General features: G+C 42.9%; 1 protein-coding gene across 4 annotated transcripts in view; it reads right to left on the reverse strand.

Moving 5' to 3' along the window:
• LOC137377741 (succinate--CoA ligase [ADP-forming] subunit beta, mitochondrial-like) overlaps positions 1–24255 on the reverse strand; it is a 140190-nt gene that overhangs the window by 87554 nt on the left and 28381 nt on the right. For all 4 annotated transcript variants that reach the window (XR_010976477.1, XR_010976476.1, XM_068047732.1 and 1 more), the window contains exon 4: positions 6714–6876. Coding sequence is in view for 2 of the 4 variants with exons in the window: in XM_068047732.1 (XP_067903833.1) it covers positions 6714–6876 (163 nt within the window). In the remaining 2 variants the exon portion in view is untranslated. The remainder of the gene's footprint in view (positions 1–6713; positions 6877–24255) is intronic.

The raw sequence follows: 24255 nt of genomic DNA on the forward strand, positions 1-24255 counted from the left end.
AGGGTGCAAGAAAGAGCAAGATTAAGTCCTTAAAACATCAATCATAACATCTGTTGTCATCAAATGTACCTATCGTAGTAGCTTTTTGCTCAGCAAGGTAGAAGTTTCTCAAATTTTCAGTAACTTAAATATCAAAATAATAGGGAGATCTTCCTGTGTTTTTTAAAATTATTCATTTTTGGGATATGGGTGCCCTTTGAAGGCTGTCATTTATTGACCATACCTAGTTGCCTGGAAAAGTGGTGGGTGGGCTGCCTTTTCTGTAGTAGTTTCATATACCTGAGTGACTTGCTAGGCCACTTCAGATATCAGTTAAGAGACAATCACTTTGGTGTAGGATTGGAGTCGCATATAGACCGGACTAGGTAAAGATGGTAGGTTTCTTTCGCTCAAGGACGTTACTGAACCAGTTGGGTTTTTATGACAATCCGACAGCTTCATTGTCACTTTTACTGATACCAGTTTTATTTTTTAATTTGTGATTTTTAAAATTAAATTCAACTTCTCAAAAGGCCACAGTGGATTTTAACTCATTTTCTTTTGGATTATTAGTCTAGGCCTCTGGATTAAAAATCCAGTACAATAACTACACTACTGCTTAATTTTGTCTGAGGTAGAAGGAATTTGAAAAAAAGCATTGAGAGATCATCAGGAACTCCATTTGCATAGCCATCTAAAAAGACTCGGGGTGTAATATTCTTAATTTATTTCAGAAACAAACTTGGGCCGAATGGCCTGTTTCTGTGCAGTATGTTCTATGCAAGAATTTTCTGAAGAATTTTGATTTTACATGATTAATCTTTACATGGTTATAATAAAATGGTTTGTCACAGGATCAAGATCACTTTTTTAAATGAGAAAGCATTCTACAATGAACCATAGTGCACCAAATGCACACTAGATCTACAAGTATATCTGCAGTTATTTTAAGAACAGTCAAAACATGATGGCAAGTGAACTTCAAACATAACTTCAGAGTAGAGAGAACTTGGTATCGTGACAGCATTCAGAAAGTAATGCAGTAAAGTGAAGGCATTAAACTGCCATTAACTCAGCAAGAGATTTTTGGAAGGGAAAAGACTTATAAATAGACACCTGTCAGCAAAGTGAGGGACGTCAATGTTGAAATCAACAGAAGCTCTTCTTCCACTTCGAGAAGCCAGTGGAAAAATAAGCACTCTCAGGTTAGAGTAGCATGGTAAGGTGCAGAGTCAAACTCCCTTTGCTCTGACAACAAATTTCAACCATAACCTCAGCAGAGCACCCTAACTAAACCAGTGTAAAATTTTCCACTCCATCAATCGATTATACTTGTAGTCATTAAGAGTATGTTTACAGAGGACAGTAGCTGCATTTTTGCTGATTGGCTCATGCCTGGTTAAAACTCCTGTTTAAACGATAGCAATGCAGCTACCTGGTCACACACAGGGGCAGAACTCTCTCCCAACATTTAAATGTCAAGAGCAGGAAGAAGAGAATCCCTGCTTTCTTTAAAAAAGTTTTAAATTGAGGTCGTGGTAGGTTTAGAAAGTGCTTCGATCACACAGAAACCCCCTGAGCATGCTGTTAACCAAGCAGAGGCAAAAGGACAACATGGCAATGTAGTGCACCACCCGTTTTACAAACTTCTCACTCAGAGGACCGCTTCCTGAACTCAAATTATATTTTGTAATTGAGAGGACAGTGAATTCTTCCAGAATTCACCATTCAAATTAGCTCGTCCTGTTAAGTCACATGGCACAGTACCATCACAGAATCTTACAGTATAGGAGGCTGCCATTTGGCCCATCTGTGCCAGCTCTTTGAAAGAGCTATCCAATTAGCCCCACTGCCCTGCTGTTTCCCCTTAGTTCTGACATTTTTTCCTTTCAAATATTTATCCAATTCCCTTTTGAAAGTTACTACTGAATCTGGTTCCACTACCGTTTCAGGCAATGCATTCCAAATCACAATAAAAAAATTCCCCTTATCACACCGCTAGTTCTTCCAGCAATTACCTTGAATCTGCGTCCTCTGGTTACTGACTCTTCTGCCAGTTTCACTTTGTTTATTCTATCAAATCCTTCCATAATTCTGAATGCTCTCCTCTTAACTGTCTCTGCTCGGAGAACAATCCCAGTTTCTCTAGTCTCTCCACATAACTGAAATCATACATCCCTGCAACCATTCTAGGAAATATTTTTACAACATAGCCATATCCAGCCATTACTGCTTGATTTGGCAACTGTGAATTGGCATCCAGCTTATTCCAAAGTGTCAAATTTCTGATTTAGCCTATGAAGCATTCTCAAGAATGAATCCCTGCTTGAAAAACCTTAAGTCATTCAAAGATGGTTAAAAAGCTGGGGTTATTCACTTTAGAGATGTGTGGAATTTGGGACGATTTGGTGAACATATATAAATAGTTAAAGGACTAGATTATGTTCCTATTAATACATTCTTTCAATTTATTAAGTTAGCAGAAGACAAGGGGCCATGGGTGTAAGTTATGCAAAGATGGGGCTTGATTAGTTGACCGGTAATTCTTTTCTCAGAGGACTGTAGATCTTTTGGTGAATGCTGACTCTCTGCAAACTTTCAAACTGGTTTGTGCTTAGGATGGAGTTCATATCTTATAAAAGGGAGTGAAGTACTGGGCAATATAAGCGAGGTCAATGTGGTCTTCTGGACTAGTTTTCAATCACCTAAATGGATTGCTTAACAGCTTTCACCCCAAAGAACTGACCTTTGAATTTTATCTGATTTTGTTCCTCTCCCAGGAGATTACATGGCTGTTGCTGGGTCAGGGTGTCCAATCATAATGCTACACCCATCGTGACTGTGTGGGGCTGGTTTGATGGACCAGATGGTATGTTCCTGTCTGTCATTTTCGGATGTTTGTATCTAATTTGATGATGGACACAGTCACAACCCGCATTAGACAAGTTCCAATGAGTCACCTGTTGCAAAATAGATCCAAATGAGTCCTATGACATACATGGGACATCAACTGCAATTTTAAGGCACAAATGGACAAAGCGTTCACTGTGCATTTGCCACCCCTTTGTATTGAGCAGCCTAACCATAAAACCTGGGGTTCTGGAGGCTACTCAGAAAATAGCTGAAATTTCTTTCTAACTTTTATTGCACCTCACGTTAAAATCGCCCCTCCTGTAATTCTGCAAATACCCAACAGCTTTCCTCCCCAAATACTTTGAATGATAAATATGTGTATGATGACACCAGTAAAAAAAATAATGCATGTTTTGAAAATGCCAATGTAGGTCATTTATTCACACAAATAAATAAATGTCAGGGACTCCTGCCTTATTTTAAAAGCAGACAAGTAGCAAGTCTCTAACGTAACTTGTGCATTATGAGAAACAATAACCTCTGTCATAGGAATGTAAAGGGAACTTAGTTTCTTAAACATGTCAAATATAGCAATATACTCAGGCAGTGAAGGGAGAGATTTGTAAGACAGTATAGACCTGCCAAACAGATGACTCACGTAGAGCCAAATATAGAGGCTATGAATAAACTGGACAAAATATTCGTCAATGCTTTATCCTCTGGACACTTGATCATTCCCACCCTGAAAAATAAAACACCATCACTTCACTGCACATGGCACTTTCTCACTCTCAGTATGTACACAACTTCTTGTTTTCTTGTTACAATATTGAAACATGTATATCTGGGGAATACTTTCAAACAGTTTTGGATTCAACATTTTGCGCATTTGAAGGTGTGTTTATCTGAGCTTTAATCTGCTCAACTGAATCAGTATAAATGAGGAAGGCCAATCAAAACATCCCAGCACATCCATTCGTAAAGAACCTACAGTCCTCATCCCTAAGAAATGTATCTGCCTGATCTTCAGCTGCAGCACGACCATGTTGACTTTTTCCATATAAGTGAAAAACTTTTCCCCTCTAATCAGATCACATCAAAATCATTATCCATCTGTTCAAAATATCAAATTTATATAATTCTTTCTCAAGTCACATGGTGCATCATCAATTAATTTACAAATCAGAATTTTTGGGTTGTAGCAAATGTTCTTTCCAAGGCTTTGGGATGAAGTAAGAGAGAAGATCCTGGCAAATCCTGGGAAAAAATACTGTACACTCATTGAAATACATGAGTAAACAGTGTTGTGAGTGGACCATAACTGCATTTTTGTTATAATTCAGTTATGCCCATAAGGTCACGACATTAGAGTCTGACTCACCTGTGGTTTAGCTCCATATCAGATTGCGTTTTTTGTTAGAAGCCTTCATCTCACCTCTACATCCTTCCTGCAACATCACTTTCCTACAACCAAATCTCATGTTTTTGTGCTATGTTCCTTTGCTCTTTTTGACAGTGTCCCTGAAAACTGTGAACAAAAGACTCACTATTGTAACATCAAGCCCAAGTGAATACTGCTAACCCTTTTTGATTACTCTTGCTAATTGAGTAGGTTTGACAGTGACACCTCATGTCAATTGAACAACAGAAAGCATTTTACCAAGCAATAGCAGAAACAAGCATGCAAGTGCAGATTAAGAGTAGCTGAATCTAGGATCCCATGTGTTTATTTTTTAAAAAAGTCCCATCAATTTTTTTTAAAGATTTATAAATCTGAAACGCCAAGCTTCTTTAGTCCTCTATTTCAAAGTGTATGTTTCCTCTCATTCTTCCTTTCAAAGTAGATCACTTCATATTTCTTTGCATAGCATCTCTACTCTCTTCTATCTGTCCAATCTATTAACCTGCCCATGTCCTCCAGATGTCAGTTAGTCCTCTTCAGTTAATTAGACACACTATTTTTCTGTCATCTGCAAATCTTGATTTTATACTTCCTATGCCCAAGTGAAGATTTTATGTGCAATAGGAGCAATGGTCCCACACTGACCCCTAGGGGATGCCATAGCTTCAAAAATAACCACTGACCGTAATTTTCTGCTTTCTGCCCTTTACCAACATCCTATCCATGCTGCCATATTTCGTTTCTGGCCACGTGACCTAATTTTAACAAGGTTTCCATGTGTCACCTTATCAAACACATTTTGAAAATCCATATTATATGTAACATTCATTGCAACTTCTTTATCAATTCACTCCATTGTTGGGGGTTGGTAAGCTAGAGTACGATGCAGAAAGATGCCAACAGCGCAGGTTCAATCCCCGTACTGGCTGTGATAGTTCATGGAGGCCTGCCTCCTTGTCTTGCCCCATGCTTGAGGAGTGGTACCAACTGTGTCTCTCTAATGGAGAGAGAGATGCCTATGGTCCTTTGGGACTACGGCTACAACAACACTCCATTATTTCCTCAAAGAACATTAGTAACTTTGTTCGGCAGAACTTGTACAAATCCATGTTGACTGTCCTTAATTAATCCATGCTTTTCTAAGTGATAGGCTTAGTCCATATTTTGGCTTTTGCAAGCTTACCACCAGCCAACTGACCCACAGTTAACCTCATATACCCTTCCTCTCTTCTCGAACAGAGATGTTAGATTAGCAACTCTCAAGTACTTTGGTACAACTTTCATATCCAAGGATATTTGAAAGATTGTTAAATCTCTGCTATTTCTTCCCAACATCCTCAGCATTAGGATGCATGCTATGGATTGCTCCATTTCATCTCTAATTCCCATAAGTACTCTTCTGTAAAACTGAGGCAAAGGAGTCATTTGGTATTTTTGCCATTCCTTTATCCTCCATGAGAATATTTCCTTTTACATCCTCGATCAGCCTGACCCTTCCCTGATCTATTCATTTACTTTTTATGTTTCTAAAATCCTTGACTATTGCCCGTTATATTCCCTAGAATCATAGAAACATACAGCACAGAAGGTGCCACTCAGCCCATCATGCATGTGCTGGCCGTTTGAAAGAGCAGTCGTGCTTAGTTCCACATCCTGGCCTTTGTCTGTAACCCTGTAAGTTCCTCATCCTCAAGCATCTGTACAACTCCATTTTAAAGACCTACCAGTCTTTCTTCACATTCTCTAGCGGCTTTAATTTCGTTTTTGCTGTCTCTCTATATTTTCTGTGTTCTACTTATTTTCTTCTGTTATTTGAGATTTGTTACATGCCTCATCTTAACTGAATTTCTCTTCAAGGTATTCCATTACTCTTGCACACTAGAAGAGAAATCCATGGAAAATAAACTTGGGCAACTTATAGTCCTAAACAAAATGGGAAAAGATAATATCCTCTGAAGGTTTGCTTCCAAACTTATTTCCTCAATATTTGTTAAGTGTAAACTATTGCCCAAAAAAAAACTACATTTTGAGGGTCCACTCAACAAGGCAGAAACACTTTTTCAGCTATCCATGCCCTTTTCAATTACATTTGATTCATTAGGCTCAGGGGGAAACAGATCACCTGACCTGACACTGTGTTCCTTAATCAATGCTGGGTTAGTTGACCGCAGCAAGGATGGTGATGGGGGAACTACAATTGGAATCAGTATTCTTAGGATAGAGAGAGGATAGAAATTAGACAGGAGTTCCACTCATGAGTCCCAGGCTATAAAGCATCCTTGAACAGATGTTGTACTGCTTGATGACACTCATTCTGCCATTTCACACTTGGAAGATTTCACTTGGACAAGGAAGCCAGCAACAGTCAAGTCTTTAGAACGCGAGAGCTAATGATTTGATGGAATAAACTGGTCCAATAAAAGCTACATTATAACGTAACAGCAACAAACTAGAAGAAATAAATTTGTTAGTCACTCACTTGAGAAGACCTGTCCATTGTGATAGCAAAATAGTACTCTCTTCTTGGATACCTGCGCTCGCAAATAAACACCTGGTTACATATCCTTCCTTTCTCTCCAGTTTGTTTGGTGAATAGTTTTCTCCCGATCATCCTTGAAGCAATATCCTGGACTTCCTCTGGGCTGCAAAAGAATTAGTGTTTTACAGAATGGTCGAATGAAGTAAAAACAAAACTGATGGTTACAGATACAAGAAAACAACTTTTCTTCCCTTTTCAAAACTCATATGCCAAAGACATCAAAACACGCAGATCTGAAACATTCTAAAATAATTCAAGCTAAGTCAACAGGCAAAATCTGAATTCTACTGGCTGATGCCAAGGGTTAGCAGAATGGGTATGCTATCCGTTGTAGATCAGATTGTTCCTGTGAAGGTGGCACATTACCAGTGCTGTTTCAGTAATCAATTGTCATTGTCTGTTTTTTTAAACCACAACTGACAAAATTTGAAGAGCCAGGGCACTGTCAAGATTGAAATTTCTGGGATAAAGTTGACACAAGTCAAAAGTAGTGCTATATGTTGTGGGACAACTTTAAGAGCAGACCACCTTAAGATGTTGTAAGTGAAGGTCACCAGAGGAAGTAATGTCATGTCACACATGACTAGGGAGTGTGGGTGCAGCCCGATACAGTGAGATGTGCTTTGATGTGGCTCGCGCAGTAACTGTTCGTATATATATTTTCTAGTTAAAGTATAATAAAAATCCAAGTTTTCTTTGGATATTACTTGTAGTCCTGTGAGTCTTACAATAGTTCACATATCAAAGGAAATGGTAATATTGTACGGTTGCAGCGATTGGATATATGTTTTCTGAAGACCACCAAATATTACATCGTGGCAACGTTTGATTTTTTTTCTGAAGAACACATCAACAGAGAACAAGGAACAGCAGGCAATTTGCTGGGGGATTTGAGCTTTCAGCTGGTCTGGCAGTGGGTCAAAAAATTTGAAAAGCAGTAGCTGAAGCCAATACTGTTTGAGTTTTCCCTTTTATTTTGCTTCGTGGGCAGGGCCTAAGCCAAAAACAGAAGGAAGAACTCAACAATGCCACTAGAGGTCCAGCACAAAGTAAAGGGCTACTTGTGGCAGCTTCCGGTACTACAAGCTGCAGTGCTCTTTAAAAAACTTTTTAAAAAACGATATACCCTTACTCTCAAAGGGGCAGGCCTGCAGAAAACAAATCTTCAAACAAGAAAAAAAGTGTGTCTGCGAAAAAGAAAACCTGCAAAAAGTCTGATATTTATTTAAAAAAGGATCATTAAGACAATGGCTTTCAGATATCCAGTTATAGATTCGAAGGCATCAAACATAGCACCTGAATTTAAAGTGTTTTGACAGCGAATGGAACAGTGTTTCCCGGATCAAAAAGTAAACGAACCAGAGAAACAAGCTATCAAGATTAAGGTTACATTGGGCAACAAGGGCCTGCAACGGATCAATACATCAGGATTGTCAGCTGAGGATCAGAAGGACCCGAGCAAGTTATGGACATTCCTGGAGCAGCAACACAAGGTGAAGGTAAATTTCCGAGTACATAAGCTTGAGCTTATGACCTACAGGCAAAGGCAAGATGAGTCCTTTGACCAGTTTGTTGCAAGGTGTTGAACAGGCTCCAGAAGCTGGCCGAGCGGGTCTACCCTGAGGCACAGTGTGGCTTTCGTGCAGAGAGATCGACCATTGACGTGCTGTTCTCCCTTCGTCAGATACAGGAGAAATGCCGTGAACAACAGATGCCCCTCTACATTGCTTTCATTGATCTCACCAAAGCCTTTGACCTCGTCAGCAGACGTGGTCTCTTCAGACTACTAGAAAAGATCGGATGTCCACCAAAGCTACTAAGTACCATCACCTCATTCCATGACAATATGAAAGGCACAATTCAACATGGTGGCTCCTCATCAGAGCCCTTTCCTATCCTGAGTGGTGTGAAACAGGGCTGTGTTCTCGCACCCACACTTTTTGGGATTTTCTTCTCCCTGCTGCTTTCACAGGCGTTCAAATCCTCTGAAGAAGGAATTTTCCTCCACACAAGATCAGGGGGCAGGTTGTTCAACCTTGCCCGTCTAAGAGCGAAGTCCAAAGTACGGAAAGTCCTCATCAGAGAACTCCTCTTTGCTGACGATGCTGCTTTAACATCTCACACTGAAGAGTGCCTGCAGAGTCTCATCGACAGGTTTGCGTCTGCCTGCAATGAATTTGGCCTAACCATCAGCCTCAAGAAAACGAACATCATGGGGCAGGATGTCAGAAATGCTCCATCCATCAATATTGGCGACCACGCTCTGGAAGTGGTTCAAGAGTTCACCTACCTAGGCTCAACTATCACCAGTAACCTGTCTCTAGATGCAGAAATCAACAAGCGCATGGGTAAGGCTTCCACTGCTATGTCCAGACTGGCCAAGAGAGTGTGGGAAAATGGCGCACTGACACGGAACACAAAAGTCCGAGTGTATCAGGCCTGTGTCCTCAGTACCTTGCTCTACGGCAGCGAGGCCTGGACAACGTATGCCAGCCAAGAGCGACGTCTCAATTCATTCCATCTTCGCTGCCTTCGGAGAATACTTGGCATCAGGTGGCAGGACTATATCTCCAACACAGAAGTCCTTGAAGCGGCCAACACCCCCAGCTTATACACACTACTGAGTCAGCGGCGCTTGAGATGGCTTGGCCATGTGAGCCGCATGGAAGATGGCAGGATCCCCAAAGACACATTGTACAGCAAGCTCGCCACTGGTATCAGACCCACCGGCCGTCCATGTCTCCGTTATAAAGACGTCTGCAAACGCGACATAAAATCGTGTGACATTGATCACAAGTCGTGGGAGTCAGTTGCCAGCATTCGCCAGAGCTGGCGGGCAGCCATAAAGACAGGGCTAAAATGTGGCGAGTCGAAGAGACTTAGTAGTTGGCAGGAAAAAAGACAGAGGCGCAAGGGGAGAGCCAACTGTGCAACAGCCCCGACAAACAAATTTCTCTGCAGCACCTGTGGAAGAGCCTGTCACTCCAGAATTGGCCTTTATAGCCACTCCAGGCGCTGCTTCACAAACCACTGACCACCTCCAGGCGCGTATCCATTGTCTCTCGAGATAAGGAGGCCCAAAAGAAAAGAAAGAATGACCTACAGGCAAAGGCAAGATGAGTCCTTTGACCAGTTTGTTGCAAGGTGTTGCAATTGTTGGAAACAGTTATAGAGGTAATAATTGCATCTACCCTACTAGAGGCCTTTCAAAAAGACCTGCTAGAAAAGAAGAAAGGGCACACCATAGATGCACTACTCAATGATGGAACTAAATTTGAAGCCATCATGGCTGGGCGCCAACTGTTACAAGTATTGGGGGCAGCTACAACAATTGGTATGGCAACTAAGGCTCAGAAGTCTGCTAAGCTTTGTGGCAAATGTGGCCTGACTCAATCAATGCACAGTTGTCCAGTGTATCGGGACCAGTGCAAAAGTTGTTGCATGGGAGGACATTGGGCAAGGCAGTGCATAAAGCCAAGCTCAGAATCTGCATACAGGAATAGTGGTGGACCACATGCAGAGAGAATGTCTGAAAGACAGGCTGGCAACTGCAACAGAAGGTATGCCAACACACAACAAAAGCCCAAGCTGGTATATCAGGTCGGCAAGAATGGTATATCAGGTCGTCCCATGACGTCAACCTTTTTTCCAAAGATAAAAACAAATGTACAATAGTGTTGTGGTTTGGACTAACTATACGTGATTAAACAAAACGCTATTTACAAGTAAGTAAGTTTAAAAACGTAGAGGAAGTTTGCTTATTTGCTTATTTTGTTATCGTGAGCTTCTTTCCAGAGCTGAGCTCGTCTTGACGATTCCTCTGCGACTGCATATTCTTCCTCTGTGCTTGTCGCCTCTGTATGTTAATCTTAAGACTTTGTCTTTGAACGTGTTCATGATGCTACAGGGTTGTCACATGTAGTGTTGTCATACAGCTCTCCGAGTTGACTTCAGTTCAATCTGAGAATCACACCATTGGGTGTCTGGACCTCGTACAATCTGGGCTGGTCACATATCCTCGCAACCTTTGCAGAATATCAGGTTCCTCGTGCATGATTGAGGACTCTGACCTTCTGTCCTACTCACAATCGAGCCAGTTCTGGTCCTGCTTGCCTGTCATATAATGCTTTCATCTTCCCTTGTTTAGAAAGCTTAGAAAAATGATGACTTGCAACGTCATCAATCACCGGCAATCCTCTGGCCTCCAGGTGCTTAGCTGCAACAAACTGAAGTCCGAGCATCTTTGTGTCAAGACTCCCAGCCGATACACTCAACCTGGGTATTTCCTACCATCTTCAATGCGTTAATGAATTCATGTATTGTGACAATCTCAGCATACTGGAAGTTCTGCGCCAACTGGTTCAATTGTGTCTGCAACATAAAGCATTTGTGGTAGCCATTCGGAGCTCCTATAGCTGCACTGCAAGGTTATCATTCCAAGCACTTGATTGGAGAACAATTGTAGGCAGTCAGCTTAGCCGTGGTGGGTCATACCATAGATTCCCATTTATCTAATTACATGTCCTTCAGTATATGGATGGGCAGAATATTTGCACTTGCTCCGGTGTCAGTTTTTACTCTGATATAATCCCAGTCATGTCAAATGCCTCAGATTGCGTGATAGCATTGACATGTTGATTCATATTAACTATGTGAAATGCTTGCTCGCTGTTCGCACGACTACATTCTTGTAGTCACCCTGGAGGAGTGATGTCACATCACACATGACCAGGGAGTGAGAGTGTAGCCTGACAGTGTGTGATGTCTTTAGATGAAGCTCGTGCAGTAACTATTGGTATATATATGTTCTAGTTAAAGTATAATAAAAACTCACATTTCTTTGGATATTACTTGTAGTCCTGTGAGTCTTACAATAGTTCACGTATCAAAGGAACAAGTAATATTACACTATGGTGATTCCAAAACGTAGGTTTTAAAACCTTTCAGACTGCAAAAGAAAACATGAGGTAAGCAAAGGAGTTCCACCGAATGAGTGGCAAAAGAAAATGTGCAATTAATCTGCATTACAACACAATGAGCATGCAGGGAGGTGTGGAAAAACATGCCATTCAGAACATTTGGTTCTTCCACATTCGACATATGGTAATGTAGTGGTTTTAAAATGAACCAGCAACCCATACATCACAAGTTCAAATCTCACCATGGCAACTTAATTGAATAAATCTGGGCTAGTACCAGGAATACTTACAATGAAACCTGTAGGTTTCTTCTTAAAATTCAACTGGTTCATTAATGTCCTTCAGGAAAGTGAGCCCTCCACCCTAACTCAGCCTGGCCTACGTTATTGACTCAATCCCAAAAGCCTTACAGCTATAGAATAAATAATTGCAACGTTCAACACTAAGAAAATCAGACAGGCCTATCAATGACCCATTCACAGAACAGAATAAGACTTTCAGCCTAGTTGACCTGGCAGAGTGTTCCTTATCAACATCTGGGAAGAGTGCCCAAGTGGAGAGCTGGCCCATAAACTAGCAAGCAGCAGCCTGACACAGTCATACACAGAATCATATCTATCAGCCAACATAACTGGCTCCATCACCATTTCAGGGCATGCCCTGTCCCACAGCAGGATAGACCCAAAAGAAAAGGGGACACAGTGGTGTAGTCTTGGCTTCAGATCAAAGAATTCCAAGGAGACTTGCTGATAACTCCCAACGACTGCCCACCCCAATCTTCCACTGCTGAATTAATAATCATCCATGCTGAACACTAACAAGAGGAAGAACTAAGTCTCCAGGACAGCACCAGGTTGTGGGGGAAACACTGGCCAGGCCACTTGATCAGTGCCACCTCTACTAGACTCAAAGGCCTGAATTTTATGCTCTCCCCTGTGGCGAGTTTGAAAAGGGACCCTGCCACCTTCCCGCCTCCACCCCAATTAAGTCTGTGGCGAGAAGGCCCATGGATGGCTTTCCTGCCCTGCTGCCAATTGAGGTGCCTGTGGGAAATTAGTGCCAAATTAAGGGCCTCATCCCACTGCCAGAATGAGCCCAGTGGTGGGCTGCCTGTTGCCATACAGGGAGTACAACAAGCAAACCCCTGTAGGTTGCTTGCTGGCTCCCCAGCAGTAAGAGGGGTGGTGTGGGATCCATCGTTCAAAGGCACTTAGCCCGTGACCAAGGGACCATGCAGCGGGAACGGGGGCGGGGGGGTAGGCAGCTGATCGTCACTCCGTGCCCTTGCTGCCGACCGCTCTACACCTCCCTCTCACGTGACCCCTTCCGCCATCACTCGCGTGTGGCCTGGGTCCGAAAATGATCCTGGGCCTCGGGTGGTGCTTTACCGGCAGCAGCCACCGCCTCCATGGTGGCGCTGCTGAGCAAAAGAGCTGCCGGCTTCTGATTGGCTGGCAGCTCTCAGTGGCGGGACTTCCATCACCAGGGTCTTTAATCCCAGGGAAGGCCCACTGTTTCCCAGTTAAGTGCCTGATTGGCTCGTGATGCGGTGGGCCTTCCTGATAAGAGGTGACGCGGGGCTCTCGCTGGCTCTTCCGCCGATGGTTGAGACCCCAGTCGGCCTCCATTAAATACCACCGAATATCTTTTGTTGGTTCAAAATTTGAAAGTATATTCAAAGAATCACATGAATTACAGCACAGAAGGAAACAATTGTTCTATGTCTGTTCTGCAGGTAAGTCAACTTCACCACACTACTCCAAATCCCACCTGCTCTTTCTCCTTTTATTCCCTTACTCTTAAAACACTTATCCAATGCTGTTTTAAATTATGCTTAAGTTTGCTTATTCAAGGAGATCCACCATCTGTTCCCTTGATTTAGATTATTAGCTTTACTCCTTGGCCCGAACCCAAGTGCTTCCGTGTATTTTCCAAAGCAACAGCTTGACAACATTTATTGCTATTATCAGTGACTGTAATTGATTTGAGAAAACACATTCAAAATGCTTCAAATTAAACAAATGAAAGTTGAAAATAAGGAGACGCCAGGTAACCACCAATCCTACCCCCTCACTTAGAAAAGTGTTTGATTTGGAAGGATCCACTGCTTTATTCTGTATAGGTTCATGTCATTTACTCAGCCAATCAATGTGTAATGAGCAGAAGCGATGACTGCACACGTATAATTGAAAATGGTGACTACAAAGCAGCAAAGGGGGAACAAGAAAAATCAATGAGAGGGGAAGGGAGGAGGAGGAATGGATAAAAAAATAAAAGGTGAAAAAAACACACATATTCTATTAACAGCACAGTGAGTAGAAATAATTATGTGCATTACTCTAAGATGCTTAGCCCTGATGCTTAAGCACAGAATTTTGATTCATGTCAACACTGTAGCCTCCATTCCACCTCTATAGCAATAGTCTTTTATTTCAACTATTACAGAAAATGCTATGGGGACTGAAGTTTTTTTGCATTAAAAATTCCAAAAGGTTGACATAATTTGTCATCTAGCAGCTCTGTTATTGAAAAGAACTAAACAAGAAACTATTAAAATGTCAGTGTCACATAACCCTTAATCCTACTGGCAAAATATAAGGAGAGCAATGAAATTTAAACAGAAAAGGCAATAATAACACGACTAATAAGAAGTACTTGCCTCTGTTATCATTTTAAAGAGGATACTCTGATCATCGAGTAACAAAGAATCAACTTCATAAATGAAGTAGATTCAAGCAATCTTGTAGCCAACGTGCTTTATAAATAACAGGACTATCTGATAGCAATTTTATTGTAAATACAAAATAAATTTTAATAATTCTCAATTACATGCAGAAACCTTCACTTTCATTCAAAAGGTTCTGTCCACTATCTTGCAAATCTAATTTGCAGAAACTAGTTTGAAATTACGCCAAGGTACAGTTTTAACTGCGAGGTATTTTGTGCAACTAGTGTTAATTTCCAGTGTTGCAATATTTTAGCATTCTAAGATTAGAAAAATATAAAAGTAGTGTTACATGGCAGTATGATAACTGCTAGCAATAGGGTCAATTGCCCAGTTTCAAATCGTTTCAGTAAATGACAATTTTTAAATATAATTAGTACAGCAGTATAGTGGCAATATTACTGAAATAGTTATCTGGCAGCCTGAATTGATCCACAAATTAAAACACCACCATGGCAATTTGAGAATTTGAATTTCTTTTAATTCTGGAAATAAAAAGCTCGTTATCAGTAAAAGTGACGATGAAGATGTTGGATTGTCATTAAAAAATACACTGGTTTACTAATATCCTTTAGGGAAGGAAACCTGTCATCCTTATCCAGTCGATATGTAACTTTAATCCCACCTCAATGTGGGACTGCCCTTTGAAGTGATCAATCAGTTAACAGCTAAGCCCCTTCCCACATAGACTGCAGCAGTTCAAGGCAGCAGCCCACCACCTTGTCTGAACAGGCTAGTGATGCTGGATTATTAAAATATGCTATTTTACTTCACTGGCTTAACTGATAAAGAAATCCCTGAATAGGTTTTGCAGATCAAAGGCCATTATTACAACAATAGTGCCTTTTATGTGGAAATTTTTCTTTTTACAGACAAAAATGGGCATTGAGTCAAAGATAAAAATATTAGGGGAGGTGACTAAAAATCTTTGCCAAAGAATTGATTTTACACAGCCCTAAAGGAGAGAGAGATTTAGAGAGGGAACTCCAGAGCTGAGGGCCCAGACAGCTGAAAGAATGGCCACCCACGATGCGGCAAAGATAGTAGGGACGCACAACAGCCCAGAGTCACAAGCAAAGTGTTCATGGTGGTTTGTAAGGAATTCCACAAACGACAGGAAGCAAGTCATTTGACTCTGTGATCTGCGCTGCATTAATGAATAGCGTGTTTCATCAGCAAATGCAGCTCTGCTTCTGTACAATACCAATGACTGCCAGTAATTGAGTATAACAACAATAAAATATCATTCAATTATAAGCATTTGTTTCAACCCCACTACTAGAAAACTAGATATTACAGCAGCCTAAATGTTGAGCTGAAACTGGTAGAAATTAAAAATTTCAATTTAAATTTCTGAAGTTCAAGTCCCGAGGTACCCCTCCGGACTGCCTATGAATTTCAAACACTAGAAAAAGCCAACAGTCCACCCAGTAGCCCAGCTGACAAACTCTCCACCCAATGTCGCACTAAGCCACACAGAAATAATATCACCAGCTCCATCCTCAGTCTGTGTAGTGTTAGATGCTACAGTTGTTTTAACACATCTGGGCTATGGGGGGCGGGTGGTGGGCAGGAGATGAGGAGGAGAAATTCAGGAAGGGTTGTCACTTATGTTGCTAATTAGCAGCACGTGGGGATAACACACAAGTGTTTATCCTGGGCAATATAGTGCTCAGTGGTGATGCCATCCATAGTCAAGAAGCTTGCTGATGCCATTGCATCTAGGATTATGCATAAGAAATGTTCGCGGAACTCTGTGATGTCACCCCCAGCATGAGTCAGCACCTTCAAGAGAAGATGAGCAAAAACTGAGGGGGAAAAAAAAAGTTCTCTTCCCACATAAAAATAAATCTCCAGCATTCGGACAATAGTAGTCAGAGTTCTAGATGCATGATCTAAGAATGCAAGCACACAATTTTGCTTTGTTTGACCTGCAAGCAGACCATTATAAGTTGGTCCTCTCCCCTTAAACTATGCTTGAAAGGAGTGCCATCATCAGAATCATCTTGCAGTATTATAGGAAGATTTTTAAAAAGTTCAAGTCGACTGTGGCATCCCTCATGGCAGCACTAGAAATGAGTCTGCCTGACTATGACTGGGAAACAGAATCACAGCAATGGTTAGACCACAGAAGGAGACCATTCTTCCCATCGTATCTGTGCCACCTGTCTGCAAGAACAACTCAGCTAGTCCCACTTCCCTGCCTTTTCCCCGTAGCCCTGCAAATTTTCTATCTTCAGATGCTTTTGAACATCATGGTTGAATCTGCCTTCACCAGACTCTCAGGAACTGCATTCCAGATCCTAACCACTCGCTGTTTAAAAATGTTTTTCCTCATGTTGCTGTTAGTTATTTTGCCAATCTTCTTAAATCAGCGTCCTTTGCTTTTCCACCCTACTGCCAATGGGAACAATTTCTCTCTATCTACTCTGTCTAGACCCCTCATGATTTTGAACACCTTTATCAAATCTACTCTCAACCTTCTCTTTTCTCAGGAGAACAAGCACAGCTTCTCCAGTTCGATCCACATAACTGAAGTCCCTCATCCTTGGAACCACTCATAAATTTTTTCTGTACTCTCTCTAAAGCTTTCACATAAAAGACTGACTTGCTGCTTTGTCAACCTGCTAAAATCAACACTTTCAGGAGATGGAGGGGGAAGTGAGAGAAAAATTATATAGAAAAAGAATTGCCCACAACTATTCCACCTTTTCTTTAGGAACCCCAGAGCTTCAAAGGCTGTGCGCATACAGTTTTTGGAGAAACTGTATTTTGCAAGCTCCCTTCGCTGGAAAAACAAAGTTAAAAGAAGCCTATTTTATTATGAATTGTAAAGCTCACATGAATTATAAGCAATAGCCTGAGCACTTATTAAGAATCCTCCAGTATCAGACATGTTACAGAGAATATTCAATCTCACACCTGAAAAGTCCACTTTACTGATATTGTGAAAATATTACCATATTGACTTTATTTGACAGGAGGTCATAAATTTCTCAACACTGTATGAGGCTGTTCAGTCTTATAAATAGCTTATTCTATCCCTTCTCGGGATCAAAGTATTTCATACATAATATAAAGAAACTGTAAACATGAAATAAGTCACAGATGACTGCCAAGATGACATTCAGAGGCCACATTATGGCACAGAAAGATGCCATTTGGCCCAATGAGTCCATGCTGGTTCTCTGTAGAGCAATCCACTCAGTCCCATTCCCCTGCTCCACTCCTGTAGCCTGCAAGTTTATTTTCCTTAAGTGCCTATCCAATTTCCTTTTGAAATCACTGATTGTCTCCACTTCCACCACCCGAGGAGGCAGCAAGTTCCAGGTCATTACCAGTTGCTGTGTAAAAACGTTCTTCCTCATATCCCCTGTATCTCAAAAGAAGCAAAATTGGCATGAGGAAAACGTTTTCACACAGTGAGTGGTTAGGATCTGGAAAGCACTGCCTGACAATGTGGTAGAGGCAGGTTCAATCAAAGCATTCAAAAGGGAATTAGACTGTTATCCGAAAAGAATGTGCAGGGTTACGGGAGAAGGCAAGGGAATGGCATTAGGTGAACTACTCCCTTTGGAGAGCTAGTGCAGACACCATGGGCCTAATGACTTCCTTCTGTGCTGTAACAATTCTGTGATTCTTGCCGAAAACCTAAATATGTGTCCCCTAGTTCTTGTACCATCAGGCAATGGGAACAGCTTTTCTTTGTCTACCTTATCTAAACCTGTTGTCTTGCACACCGCTATCATATCTCCACTTAACCTCCTTTGCTCCAAGGAGAACAACCCCAGCTTCTTCAACCTAACCTCGTAGCTAAATTCCCTCATTTCTGGAACCATTCTGGTAAATTTTCTCTGCATCCTTTCAAGGACCCTCACATCCTTCCTAAACTTGTGGCCTAACCAGAGCTTTATAAAGGTACAGCATAACTTCCCTGCTTTTGTAAAATAAACTCTATTCATTGAAGCCTAAGATCCTATATGCTTTGCTAACTACTCTTTCAAAATGTTCTGGCACCTTCAAAGATCTATGCACATGCACACCCAGGTCCCTCTGTCCCTGCACACTCTTTAGGACTGTGCAGTGAAGAATATTCTGCCTTTCTCTATCCCTTCTGCCAAAATGCATCACCTCACACTTTTCTGTGTTTAATTCCATCTGCCACTTGTCTCATTCTGTGCCCATTCTGCTAGTCAATCAATGTCCTGTTTGAGTCAATTGGTATCATCCTTGCTGTTTGCCACACCTCCAAGTCACTGACTCTTGGGGAACACCACTGTCTTCCATACTCTAGTCTGAAAAACAACCATTTACCACAACTTGCTGTTTTCCCTCCTTGAGCCAATTTTTTATCCAAGCTGACACTGACCGTCCTATTCCATGAGCCTTAATTTTGTTAACCATCTTTTTATGTGGTACTTTGTCAAACACTTTCTTAAAATCCACAGACAACATCCACAGCATTCCCTTCATTAACCTTCTTGGTTACTTCAACAAAAAATTCAATTAGATTCGTCAAACATGGCCTGCCTTTTACAAATCCATGCTGGCTCTCCTTAATTAACGCAAACCTCTCCAACTGTCTGTTAATTTTACCCTGATTATTGTTTCTGAAACCTTACCCACCACTTGAACTGACCAGCCTGTAGTTACTAGTAACGCCCTTATATCCTTTCTTGAACAAAGGTGTCACATTTGCCACTTTCCAACCCTCTGGCACCTTCTCCGTAACGAGGGAAGATTATGGCAAGCCCTTCCACCATCTCCACCGCCACTTCCCTTAGCAACCTGGGATGCAAGCCATCTGGACAAGGTGACTTATCCACTCTAAGCATAGCTAACCTTTCCAATACATGTTGCCTATCAATTTTCACCCCATTAACTCTATCATCCCTGCTGCTACTGATATTTTGTCAGCATCCTCTTCCTTAGTAAACACCGATACAGAGCACTCATTAAGTATTCTAGCCTTGCCCTGCACCCCACCCACCTCTGACTACCCGCCTACTATTTACATGCTGGTAGAAGATTTCTGGGTTTCCTTTTATTTTAACTGTCATTCTATTTTCACATTTTCTGTTTTCCAGTCTTATGTTCCTCTTCACTTCCCCTCGCAACTTATTGTATTTGACCGAGTTCAAAACTTGAAGAATTCACCTGACATGCATCACACATCCTTTTTTTTTTGTTCCATCATATTCTCTATCTCCCTCATCATGCATGGAACTGGTTTTGGTTCCCCTGCCTTTCCCTCTTGTTGTAATATACCTAGCCTGCACCTCAAACTTCTCCTTCTTAAAGATCACTCATTGTTCTATTACAGTTTTTCCTGTCCAATTTTGGTTCCATTTTACCCTGGCTAGATCCCCTCTCATCCCACTGAAGTTAGCCCTGTTGCAATTTAGAAATTCTATTTTAGATTATTACTTGCTCTTCTCCATTGCTAGTCTAAATCTTATGTTACGATGATCACCCTTACCCAAGTGTTCTCCCACAGACACTTGATCCACAAGACCCACCTCATTCCCCAGCACCAGATTCAGCAATGCCTCCTTCCTAGTTAGGCCGAGAACATATTAGTGAATGAAATTCTCCTGAACACACTTCAGAAATTCCAACCCCTCCTTTCCCTTTACGCTAGTATTATCCCAATCCATATTTGGGTAATGAAAGTCTGCCAACATCACCACTCTAGTTCTTTTACATCACTGTGATTTCCCTGCAGACTTGCTCCTCTATCTCTCACTGTTTGGAAGCCAAAAGAAAGAATACCCCCAGTAGTGCTATCATACCCTTTTGCATCTCAATTCGAACCAAATGGATTCTGTCCTTGATCCCTCAAAGACATCCTCTCTTTCCAATACTACAATGTCTTCCCGAATCAGGACTGCCACCCTACCTCCTTTTTCTCCTTCCCTATCTTTTCTGGTTCTTTGTGCAGTGCTTCTGGCTGCTTTAAGTGCTACGGATGTTAACTCGCTGGGGGCTTTCTTGTAGTTCAACCGTGCAATGCCCTTAGCGGCTATGACAGGTTCCAGGTCTTCAAAATGAAATTGAAACCAGTCTGCATTCCTCTTCGCACGTTTGCCGTAGGTGGTCAAAGCTGACTCATAGATGGCATCTCTGATGTGGGCCCATTTGGTCTCAGCATCCCCTGTGGGAGTGTTTTGAAGGGCTTTTACAAGTGAATTTAGAAATTTTTCTAACAGCTGTGGATGAGAAATTCTGCTCGTGTTGATGCGCGGGTGGCCCTTCTGCTTGGAGTGATGCAGCTTCTTTGGTTTGAGTCTAACCTTGCTGCACACCAGGGAGTGGTCGGTGTCACAGTCCGCACTGTGGAAGCTGCGTGTGATTTGAACACTGTTTAAGGAGGCTCGTCTTCTAACGATGAGGTCCAGCTCGTGCCAACGACGCGATCTTGGCTGCCTCCATGAAACCTGGTGACAGGGTTTAGTGTGAAAGAACGAGTTGGTGATGCAGAGGTTATGATAGGTACACAACTCAAGCAGTCTCTGTCCGTTCTCATTCATCCTTCCAACGCCATAGTGCCCAAGGCATGAGGGCCATGAGTCATGGTCAGCCCCAACCCTGGCATTAAAGTCCCCCAGCAGGAACAGGTGTTCGGTGTTGGGGATGCTACTAATGATATTATGGAGTTCCTCGTAGAACTGGTCTTTATCTTCAGGTGGGGAGCAGAGTGTTGGAGCATAGATGCTGAGTAGGTGCACTGGACCAGAGGCGGTAAGCAGTCGGATGGACAGTATGCGTTCCGAGCCATTTGAGGGAGGCTCCATCATGCATAGCAAGGGGTTTCTGATGGCGAAGCCCACTCCATGCTGCCTTGGTTCTTCAGGATCCCTACCCTGCCAGATGGTGTAGTCTTGCTCTCTTAGAGATCCACTCGCAGGGAGGCGTGTCTCCTGAAGTGCTGCAATATCTACATTGAGTCTACTAAGCTCATTGTTAATGCTGGCAGTCTTCCGAGAATCGTTGATTTGTGTAAGGTCTTCCGACAGGCCAGGACACATAGTTCTGACGTTCCAGCTTGCAAAGCAAAGGGCTGGTACCTTCTTTCCTTTTTTCGTGTTGTTGCAGTCCACTTTTCGGGCAATGACCATGAGCTCCAAGCACCCATTGAAGCAGGTGGACTGTGGCAGGACAGAACCTTATTGACCGGGGGCTGCCCGGTTTGAGGCGGGCGGTAGCTGTCCAGTGAGGTGCAATGACCTCTCCCCACCCACAAAGGCAACCCGTGGCGCCCAATCTCTACGCCAATTGAGCTGGACTTACAACCCGTAACTGCTGCCTTCCGTCGCTGTGAGGCGACTATGGAGTGACCTCTCCATGGCGCATGCCTGGGCGAATGCATGGAGGTTGAGAGTCGCCCAAGTGTCAAAACCCCCCTCTCGGCCTTTCTGGTGGGGTACAAAGAATAGCCAGGCGCTGCGCAAATGACTACTGGCAACACCTATGCAGTCATATTCAGCTGGCGTCAGACACCGGAAACATCAGAGGAATGTATGATGGCATTGAGAGCTTTTGGGCCAATCATAAAGAAGATCGCCCCCCTCAAATCTAAATCAGGGGACGCAATCACTGACCAACGCAAGCAAATGGACCGCTGGGTTGAGCACTACCTAGAACTGTACTCCAGGGAGAATGTTGTCACGGAGACTGCCCTCAATGCAGCCCAGCCTCTACCAGTCATGGATGAGCTGGACATACAGCCAACAAAATCGGAACTCAGTGATGCCACTGATTCTCTAGCCAGCGGAAAAGCCCCTGGGAAGGACAGCATTACCCCTGAAATAATAAAGAGTGCCAAGCCTGCTATACTCTCAGCACTACATGAACTGCTTTGCCTGTGCTGGGACGAGGGAGCAGTACCTCAGGACATGCGCGATGCCAATATCATCACCCTCTATAAAAACAAAGGTGACCGCGGTGACTGCAACAACTACCGTGCAATCTCCCTGCTCAGCATAGTGGGAAAGTCTTTGCTCGAGTCGCTTTAAACAGGCTCCAGAAGCTGGCCGAGCGCGTCTACCCTGAGGCACAGTGTGGCTTTCGTGCAGAGAGATTGACCATTGACATGCTGTTATCCCTTCGTCAGGTACAGGAGAAATGCCGCGAACAACAGATGCCCCTCTACATTGCTTTCATTGATCTCACCAAAGTCTTTGACCTCGTCAGCAGACGTGGTCTCTTCAGACTACTGGAAAAGATTGGATGCCCACCAAAGCTACTAAGTATCATCACCTCATTCCATGACAATATGAAAGGCACAATTCAGCATAGCGGCACCTCATCAGACCCCTTTCCTATCCTGAGTGGCGTGAAACAGGGCTGTGTTCTCACACCCGCACTGTTTGGGATTTTCTTCTCCCTGCTGCTCTCTCATGCATTCAAGTCTTCAGAAGAAGGAATTTTCCTCCACACAAGATCAGGGGGCAGGTTGCTCAACCTTGCCCGTCTAAGAGCGAAGACCAAAGTACGTAAAGTCCTCATCAGGGAGCTCCTCTTTGCTGACGATGCTGCTTTAACATCTCACACTGAAGAGTGTCTGCAGAGTCTCATCGACAGGTTTGCGGCTGCCTGCAACGAATTTGGCCTAACCATCAGCCTCAAGAAAACTAACATCATGGGACAGGACGTCAGAATTGCTCCATCCATCAATATCGGCGACCACGCTCTGGAAGTGGTTCAAGAGTTCACCTACCTAGGCTCAACTATCACCAGTAACCTGTCTCTAGATGCAGAAATCAACAAGCGCATGGGAAAGGTTTCCACTGCTATGTCCAGACTTACCAAGAGAGTGTGGGAAAATGGCGCACTGACACGGAACACAAAAGTCCGAGTATATCAAGCCTGTGTCCTCAGTACCTTGCTCTGTGGCAGCGAGGCCTGGACAACGTCCCCAGCTTATAAACACTACTGAGTCAGCAGCGCTTGAGATGGCTTGGCCATGTGAGCCACATGAAAGATGGCAGGATCCCCAAAGACACATTGTACAGCGAGCTCGCCACTGGTATCAGACCCACCGGCCGTCCATGTCTCCGCTTTAAAGACGTCTGCAAACGCGACATGAATTCCTGTGACATTGATCACAAGTTGTGGGAGTCAGTTGCCAACGATCGCCAGAACTGGCGGACAGCCATAAAGGCGAGTCGAAGAGACTTAGCAGTTCGCAGGAAAAAAGACAGAAGCGCAAGGGGAGAGCCAACTGTATAACAGCCCCGACAAACAAATTTTTCTGCGGCACCTGTGGAAGAGTCTGTCACTCTAGAATTGGCCTTTATAGCCATTCCAGGCGCTGCTCCAGAAACCACTGACCACCTCCAGGCACTTACCCATTGTCTCTCGAGACGAGGCCAAAGAAGAAGAAAGAGATCTTTTCTGAACACATTTATCCATGAATAACAAGCACCCAGTCCTCATCATTTTTAAGCCACATTTCCATTATTGTCACTACATCATATTCCCACAGGACTATTTTCTCTTGTAGCTCACCAAACCTATTCACCACACTTTGTGTGTTTGCATAAATGCATTCTAAACCTGTCACTGTATTTCTGTAGTCCTTCTTAGTCTGATCCTATCCAAAATGGTACGACTACCTTCTCTTGTACTGTCCAACACATTCTCTCCTTTCAGCACCTTATTACTCTTTTCTAGTTCCATATGCTGGTGCCCACCCATCTGCCAATTTAGTTTAAACTCTCCCAACCACTTCAGTGAACCTCCCTGTGAGGACATTGGTCCTCGTCCTGTGGAGGTGCAGCCCATCATTTTGGATAGGTGACACCCGCTGCAGAACTGGTCCCAATGCCCCAAGAAT

This window comes from Heterodontus francisci, chromosome 15 (assembly GCF_036365525.1).
Source record: "Heterodontus francisci isolate sHetFra1 chromosome 15, sHetFra1.hap1, whole genome shotgun sequence".
Classification (NCBI taxonomy): Eukaryota; Metazoa; Chordata; class Chondrichthyes; order Heterodontiformes; family Heterodontidae; genus Heterodontus; species Heterodontus francisci.